Here is an 8,341-nt window from a genome sequence, read left to right on the forward strand (position 1 = left end):
TATTGAAGTTTTGCTGATCTAACATCAGATACCTAATCACAGAAGAATATCAACTTCATCTATAACATTAGCCACAAATTGCACTAGAGAATGTCACGGGAGGAAACGTCTTGCTCCATGTAATAATAAAATCTCATTCCGCAGATTTGTTATCAACAGAACTATCACATAAAAGAAGTCACTTCGCATCATGAGAAAAACCACCCAATGTCAGAAAAAATTGCCCTCATATCATGGGCGTTCGACTATCCAATTTCTACAACAAGCAAAATCAAACAACAAAAATATCTGAAAAGAAAAGAACGTGCGAAAATTGCATGAAAGATTACAATTCCTTCACTTTGTGAAGGTTCAAGAAAACAGGAATGAGAAAGAATCATTGAAACGCAAAGTAAAGGATCATTGCATATAATATCATGTACAAGCATCTCATTTTAAAAAAATGTACAGTTGCCGCAGAGCAGTACCAATTGAATGATCTTCCCATTCACATTATGCCCGTTCATTCTTGCTCGAAAACCTTGGGATTGAATGAGGCATCAAAAGATCAATCCATCCTTCACAATTTGCTCCAACCAAGATGCAATCTCTGATATCGAGGGACGCTCATTTGGATTATTACGCAGAGCCAGCTCTGCCATATCTGCAAGTTTGAGCAGAGGCTCAACATTTCTGGGAAGAGCCACATTTCTGTCAATTATGGCGGCCGCCTTACCCGTTTTAATCAGAGGAACCGCCCATTCCACTATATTAGGGGGCGCATAATCAATATCGTAAGCTTTTCTTGCGCTGAGAATCTCTAACAGTACAATGCCGAAGTTGTATATATCACTCTTCATATCTTGACTTACATCCCTCTCGCTTGATGTAAGAAGCCCAAAATCTGCAATTCGTCCAACCCAATCGGCATCAAGTAGGATGTTCGAAGTTTTGACATCTCGATGGACTATTGGAGGCACAGCTTCTTTATGAAGATATTCAAGCCCCTTCGCAGCCTGCATAGCAATCCTCAACCTGAGGGTCCAGTTCAATGGAGAAAGCCCACCGTGGAGGTGATCATGAAGCGTCCCATGTGGCATAAACTCATAAACCAATAGCCTCTCCCCCATCTCGGAACAATAACCCAACAAGTTCACAATATTAGCATGCCGAACTTTACAAAGGATCTCCAATTCCATCTCAAACTCTCTACTATTAGTGTGGATGATCGTCGCCGCATTTGCCCTCTTCACTGCAACCTGCCGCCCGTCTGGAAGGACAGCTTTGTAGACAAAACCATAGCTTCCTCGCCCCAGCTCATTAAACTCCTTGAAGCCATTTGTGGCATCCTTTACCTCCACAAGTCGAAAAACTTGGGCAAGTCCAACACTCGGAGTCGAAACCAGAGGTGGATGCGAATCGTCGTTCGTTTCAATCTCCTTCTCTTTCTTGCCTATGCAAAAAGTGAATTGATTCTTTGGCCCCTCCTTTTTAAGATTGGCAACCACACGAGGAAGGAGCAACGAGCATATTAATATCAATAGCAGTCCGGAAGCAGAACATCCAACTACAATCAATAGCTTGCGCTGCTGATGGAAATGCTTCAGCTGCACTTCTTTAGAAGACCGAAGCCTGCAAACTTTCCAACATGAACTGTTCTGGCAAAGAGAGCAAGGAGTACATATTCTATCAGCATGAGCTGTGCATGGACTGGACAAGAAGAAACCTTCGGAGCAATTTAACCCACAAGGTGAACAGATGTTCAGATCTCTTCGAGCACATAAGCTTGTCAATCCCTGCTCGTTCAGAATGCTCGCATTGAAAGCGAACTGCCCTTCACTACACGATCCAGCTGTACATAGACCGGGACTACACAATTCCAGCGGAGGATCGTAATCAAAGACCGAGGAAATGTTAGAGAACCAGCAATCAAGTACAAGATCAACTTCCCTAATGCCGCAGACAGTAAAATCCGACGAAGCGATTGCAAGGAACCCAGAACCCTTTGGGACAAGAGAAGAATTAAAGTTGCCCCAACATTCAACTTCGTGATTGTCCGCACGAATCCCACAAAAGTGGAGAGAGCCCGCGCCCAACGAAATGAACCGGGTTCCGGCAGGATGACCCACAAATGAATTATTATCACCCCAACATTTGACCTCACGAGAACCTTCCACAATTCCACAAAGAGAACCTTTCCCTGAAGCTAATACTGCGAAATTATCCGACACCCCTGAAACCCCTAAAGCTGCTGACTTGGGTCCCCAACATACCAGACCCCCTTCTCTTACACCCCCACAGCTAAATCCTTCCCCCGCAACGACCTTCCTAAAGACAAGGTTGCTAATGGACTGATCATACGACAAGGAACTCTGGACAGAGCCCAAGCTACGATTTGAGGATCTCCCAATGTCCCAACAGTCAACAGTACCCGAATCGTGCTCGGAATAGTAAGATCCTCTGACGGCACAGACGTGATCCTTACCAGCAGCAATGTGGGAATAAGCAGTGGCCTGATAGATGGCAGGGACGAGGTCTTTACCTGGATCCCCGTAGCTCCAGCAGTACGCCTGCGAGGTGTTCGCCAAGATTCCGCAGAGGAAGCCTTCCCCGCCGGAGAGGGCCGCCATCTCGGGAATATCGCTGAAAGGAGATGCCGAAGACGAGGACGACGTCGACGAGCAGTTCTTGCTCCAGCAGATCACGTTCTGCTTGCCGCTGGCGTCGATGGCACAGAAGAAGCCGTCGCCGCCGAACGCGGCGGAGACTGGCCCCATTGATCCGAACCCAGATGCGACGGCGACGAGGAGGAGCAGCAGAAAAGAGACAAGTGGAAGGGAGCGGCGGAGATCAAAAGGGCTGCGCATTTGCATTGGCCGTGTTGGGTTTGGATCAAGAGTGTCATGGACAAGAGGAAGCAGAAGGGTGGAAACGGTGATGGTGCTCGATGCGGAAGATGATGATGTTGGTGGTGGTGGTGGTTTGGCTCTCTAGCGAGGCCTAGTAGTGATTGTGACAATATATTTTCGGAGGGCTGAACCTGAAATCTATGAGGGTGACGATGACGGAACGTGGGTGTCGCCATTTTTTCACAGTTTTGCTTTGGACTGATCCTGAATCCAACGTACTTTCCAGGAGTTACTTTACTGCAATGCAGAGAGTAACCACTACGGTCTACGGCCAATAAAAAATGCAGAAGGAAGAAGAACACTAGGATTTGACTTCTGCTAGTTGCTAGGTAATAAAACAAAAAATATCTGGATTGATATAGTTGATTACGTTTCTTTTCCTTTTGTTCTTGCTTGAAGATGAATTTCATTCACTTGATGCAATTCAGAAAATGAAGACTCACATTAAGTATCATCGCACAGCAAAAGACAAAAATCTCACATGAAGTGCATTACAATAACCGTCTTCTTAATTATGATCACAATTAAGAAATTTAACAAGCTTTTTAACCGATCTGGAGATGAAGTGGATATGACCAATCAAGTCATCACAATCAGGAATTTTTGTCTTTTTGAAAGGAGAATAGTGGGGGGATGTACAGGGAGACAGCTATATTACAATCTGCAAAAGACTGGCGCAACGGTGACAGCTGAAAGGTGCACAAACACACTGTGACAATGGCCAAATGGAAAGTACTGCTGAAGAGGAGATAGCCCACCAAAAGCGATAATACAAATGAATCTTGTCCGATTTTGGGTACAAATAAGTAGTGGGCTCCTCTAGGATTTTTATGGAACCCTAGAATATTGCAGAGGAGAGGACCATGCTCTTTTTTTGCTTCTTTTAGTGCTTTATTGGATGATAGAGGTGGGTTCTTTCCAGGTTGACCATTTGGGTGTGTCCACACTCCATTTGTGGTTGATGAGATTTAAGGAAAGCCAATCTCTGTCAATTTTTCTATTTCAGAATTTAATTTGTCATTATCTCTCTCTGGTATACAAGAGACCCATAGGTAGATAGACTATTTTATTGGGACAATTTGATTAGTTGATTCAAAACATTTTTGTGGAGGTAAAGGATATCCAAGTGAGTCCTCTTACTTCCTCTGCAATCTAATCATTGTTTTGTATATTAATGTGGAAAAATTATCCCAATCTACCTTCCCCTTCACTTCTGGATCTCTTTTACTTTTTTGAAAGTGATGATAAGTGAAAATACAACAGGTATATTCATATTTTATTCAAGGGATAATGACACAAATGGTCCCTGAATTTTGACCAAATGTATAAAGTGGTCCCTGAACTTTAATTTATTCAATGTGGTCTCTAAAATTTTTATACATGTTTAATATAGTCCTTGAACTATATGAAATGTTCAACATTATCGTTCCACTAATTTAAGATCAAAGACAACATTGAACATTTTCATATAGTTTAGGAACTATATTGAACATGTACCAAAAGTCCATGAACCATATTGAATAAATTAAAAATTCATGGACTAAATTGCACATTGAGCTAAAATTCAGGGATTATTTGTATCATTTTTCCTTTATTCAACAACCATTTATGTATCTACATTTTTTCCATTTACACATCTTTACTTTTATGATATATCTGTTTTTTTTTTGGTAAGGAACTTTTATGATATATCTATTTTTTTTTTTTTGATAATCGAGGTGTCCGCGCGGCCGGCGAGCTAGGGCTCAAACCCGCGGTGATGCCCGACTAGTCCTCGAGGGGGGCTAGCGCAGCATCCCACCACCACGACCCCTCACTTAAATCACCGATAGGCGAGTTTGAACCCAGGACCTCTCGTGAAAGGAACTGAGTGCAAACCAACGCGGCCACCGATGGGTGGGTTTTATGATATATCTGTTTATGTTTAAAAAAACGAAAATGTGCTTTTTTCTTTTACTTTCCCGCTAAAATTTGTATTATTTAGATTCTAAAAGGTAATGTGGAATTTATATGTGACTCTATGTCAATAAACATATTTTATGAATGCATTTGGTGTTTCCAGTTTAAATAAAATCAAATTGTTTGCACTGCAAGTTTAGGATTTTTGATGTCACGAAAAAAAGTTTATGATAAATGTGTCGTGGGCATAGTTTAAGGATTTTTGTGGCTTTTTTCTCTAATAGTTACGCTTGCAACTAAGTCAAATTCTTGCATAGAATTTATTACGCAAGATTTGCTAAAGATTTACATTCTGTTTTTCTAATATTTAGTGTGTCTCTTATTATTAGTTAGGATTTACTTTTTTTTTTGGTTAGCATAATATTTAGTATATCTTTTATAATTAGTTATTGATATTTGGTAGATCTTTTCTTTTCCTTTTCTATTTAGCGGTAGGTTGTATAAATATGTGTAATGTCTGTTCGATCTCGAATTCTCAACCTTGTGCCACTCCCTTCCCTCGATAAGGTTTATTCTATGACCACGCAAGAGACGTACCAACGATCAATTGTCCGGGAGATAGAAGAGAAGATCAAGGGTGCTGCTTTCTCATTTGGAAGAGTGGGCCCAAGGAAAGTACTGGTCTGAAAACCCAAATGTGACCGATATGGGAAGATTAGGCATGAGAAGAGTCATCGTTGGGAGTTAATTGGATACCCTCTGAATTGGGAGCAAGGCAAGGTGGAAAGGCACACAAAGTAATCCTTCCACAGCGGCTGTACATTCCACACAGGCTAGCGATGGCGATTCTAAACTATTGCAAATACCAGTCAAGGAGGCCTGAAGGGCACTGAAACAACACCAACAATTAGCAATGATTAATATCATCATTTGGCCAGTTTGCTCACGGTAATGAAATCGCCCACTTCAAATGATCAACTCACAGGTAAGGTCTATTGGCCCAATAATGTTTCCACAAATTGGATTATCGATAGCGGCACCTTCAAACATATGACATAGCAACTTTTGCTTCTAAATTGGTCGAGGAACATCACTGGTGCATATCCTGTATGAAATCCTAACAGAAAAGTGACTCGCGCCATCAAAAGAGGTAATGTTTATTTAAGCCCTAATTTTATTTTGCACGATGTGCTATATGTCCCAAACTGTAAGTGCAATCTTATTTCCGTCGGAAAATTAAGTTCGAATTTGAATTGCTCAGTAACATTTTTCTCTTCTTGATGTGTCATATAGGATCTATCCTTGAAGAGATCGATTGGAGTGGGTAATCTTCGAGAACGGGTTTATTATCTTGGATGTATGGACACTCATTCGACTTTTCCAACAGTCAAGTGATAGAATATTGACATCCGGCATCAACTATTGGTGCACCCATCATGATAAGCTTTGAATTTGATCATCAGTATTGAAATAAATAAAGAAGGCCTGATTTGTGTGATATATGTTGTCGTGCAAAACAAACCCATTCCTCATTTCCTTTATGCAATAATAAAGCTGGTGGATGTTTTGATTTGTTGCATTGTGATGTTTGGGGGTCATATCAGATATGGTCTCTCTCTGGTGCACATTATTTTTTAACCATCGTCGATGATTATAGCCAAGTTTGGGACATGAAGGGTTGGAAGGTTTATGATTTGGAAACTGAAGAATTATTGGTATCTCATGGTATTGTTTCTATGAAGAGAATTTCCCATTTGCTTAGCAACTTGCACACAAGGATCAAGACTCTCTTCTCTTTTGACACTGGCACATGAGCTAGGTCCTATTGATGAGTGGTGGTATCAACCTCAAGGGGAGGAAGAAGGTTCCAAGCCAAGTTTGTGAAGAAAATGGGCAAACGGTGATGCAAGATTGGGATAGTACAGTCCAAGTTGAAGAGCAACCTAGCGAACAACCCGATGACCAAATTCCACTCCCAATTCCCCATACACGACAGAAAAGATAGCCAACCCATCTGCAAGATTGTGTGCCAAACGATCCAAACAAAGACCCCTACTCCTCAGCCCACTCCGTCGATATCTTCAGGTTCAATCTATCCAATTGAAAAGATTATTTCTTATGAACAATTTATTAAGCCTCGCATCGCCTTTTTAGCTTCTGTTGATTCTGATATTGAGCCTCGGAATTACACTTAGGCTATTAAAAATCCATTGTGAAGAGAAGCGATGGCAACATAAATTAAAGCACTAGAAGATAATAAGACTTGAACTTTGGCAACTTTGCCAGACGGTAAGAAACCCATAGGGTGCAAGTGGGTTTACAAAATCAAGCGTCGAGCTGACAACAGTATTGAGCGATATAAAGCTTGTCTTGTCGCAAAGGGATTCACCCAGATAGAGAGTATGGACTTCCATGAAACCTTCATACCAGTGGCAAAACTAGTAACTATACGGTGTCTTCTTGCAATTGCATTGGCTCGTAATTGGGAGCTACATCAGATAGACGCCAACAATGCATATCTACATGGCGACTTGGATGAGGAAGTTTATATGAAGCTTCCACCAGGTTTCATGACACGGGCTCGAATTGTGTATATCGACTACAAAAGTCCTTATATGGCCTTTGACAGACATCTCGAAACTGGTTTTCAAAATTCTCTAATGCATTGAGGGAGTATGATTTTGATTAATCATTAGCAGATTACTCGTTGTTCACGTATTCTCGTTGCGGTACTTTTCTAGCCGTGTTAGTATATGTTAATGATCTTATCTTGGCAGGCAATGATTCAAAATAGTATGCAGCGCTCAAACGGTACCTTGATGAGCGTTTTCATGTCAAGGAATTTGGCCAATTAAAGTATTTTTTGGGAATTGAAGTAACGCGGACAACTTCGAGGTTATTTTTGTGCCAGAGAAAGTGTATACTTGACATCCTATCGAAATGCGACATGCTAGCAGCAAAACCAGCAACTTCTCCGATGGAGTAACAATATTGGTTAGTTACAGCAACTGGACCTACCATGATAGACCCAAGTCGCTATCGTCGATTAGTGGGATGTCTACTTTATCTCACTATCACTCGACCTAAATTATGTTATTCTATCCACATATTGCTCAATTCGTACAGGAACCAAATGAGCAGCATTGGGAAGCAGCTATACGAGTTCTTCGATATCTCATGAAAAACCCAAGACAAAGGATTCTATTATCAGTCCCAGCTTCACTTCACTTGACTACCTTTTATGACTCTGATTCGGCAAGTTGTTCGATCACTCGGTGATCAGTTATTGGTTACTTTGTCCTGCTCGATGGTTGTCCCGTGTCTTGGAGAACCAAGAAGTAGACCACAATTTCTCGGTCCTCTACTAAAGCTGATTATTGCATTATGGCAACTGCCACTACAAATTTGGTTGCGCACTTTACTTGCCTCCTTCGGGGTATTGTGTGACAAACCGATGGGTCTTTATTGCGAAAATCAAGATGCCTTACATATTGCGGCAAACCCGGTATTTCATGAACAAACCAAGCACATTGAGATTGACTGCCACGTTGTTC

The 8,341-nt window shown here is 41.4% G+C and overlaps 1 protein-coding gene across 1 annotated transcript; it reads right to left on the bottom strand.

Annotated features, from left to right (window-relative positions):
* Positions 1-287: 287 nt before the first annotated feature.
* Positions 288-3,132, bottom strand: LOC115674237 (serine/threonine-protein kinase-like protein CCR1). Its single transcript, XM_030596582.2, has one exon. The coding sequence runs from the start codon at positions 2,850-2,852 to the stop codon at positions 540-542; it is 2,313 nt and encodes a 770-aa protein (XP_030452442.1). The 5' UTR covers positions 2,853-3,132; the 3' UTR covers positions 288-539.
* Between the last annotated feature and the right edge of the window lie 5,209 nt (positions 3,133-8,341).

The sequence above is a fragment of the Syzygium oleosum genome, unplaced genomic scaffold (assembly GCF_021117445.2).
Source record: "Syzygium oleosum isolate NSW1041296 unplaced genomic scaffold, Sole_v2.1 Sole_v2.12, whole genome shotgun sequence".
In the NCBI taxonomy this organism is placed as follows: Eukaryota; Viridiplantae; Streptophyta; class Magnoliopsida; order Myrtales; family Myrtaceae; genus Syzygium; species Syzygium oleosum.

Coding starts and splice junctions, on each gene's coding strand:
- LOC115674237 (XM_030596582.2), bottom strand. CDS start 2,852: ATGCAAATGCGCAGCCCTTTTGATCTCCGCCGCTCCCTTCCACTTGTC.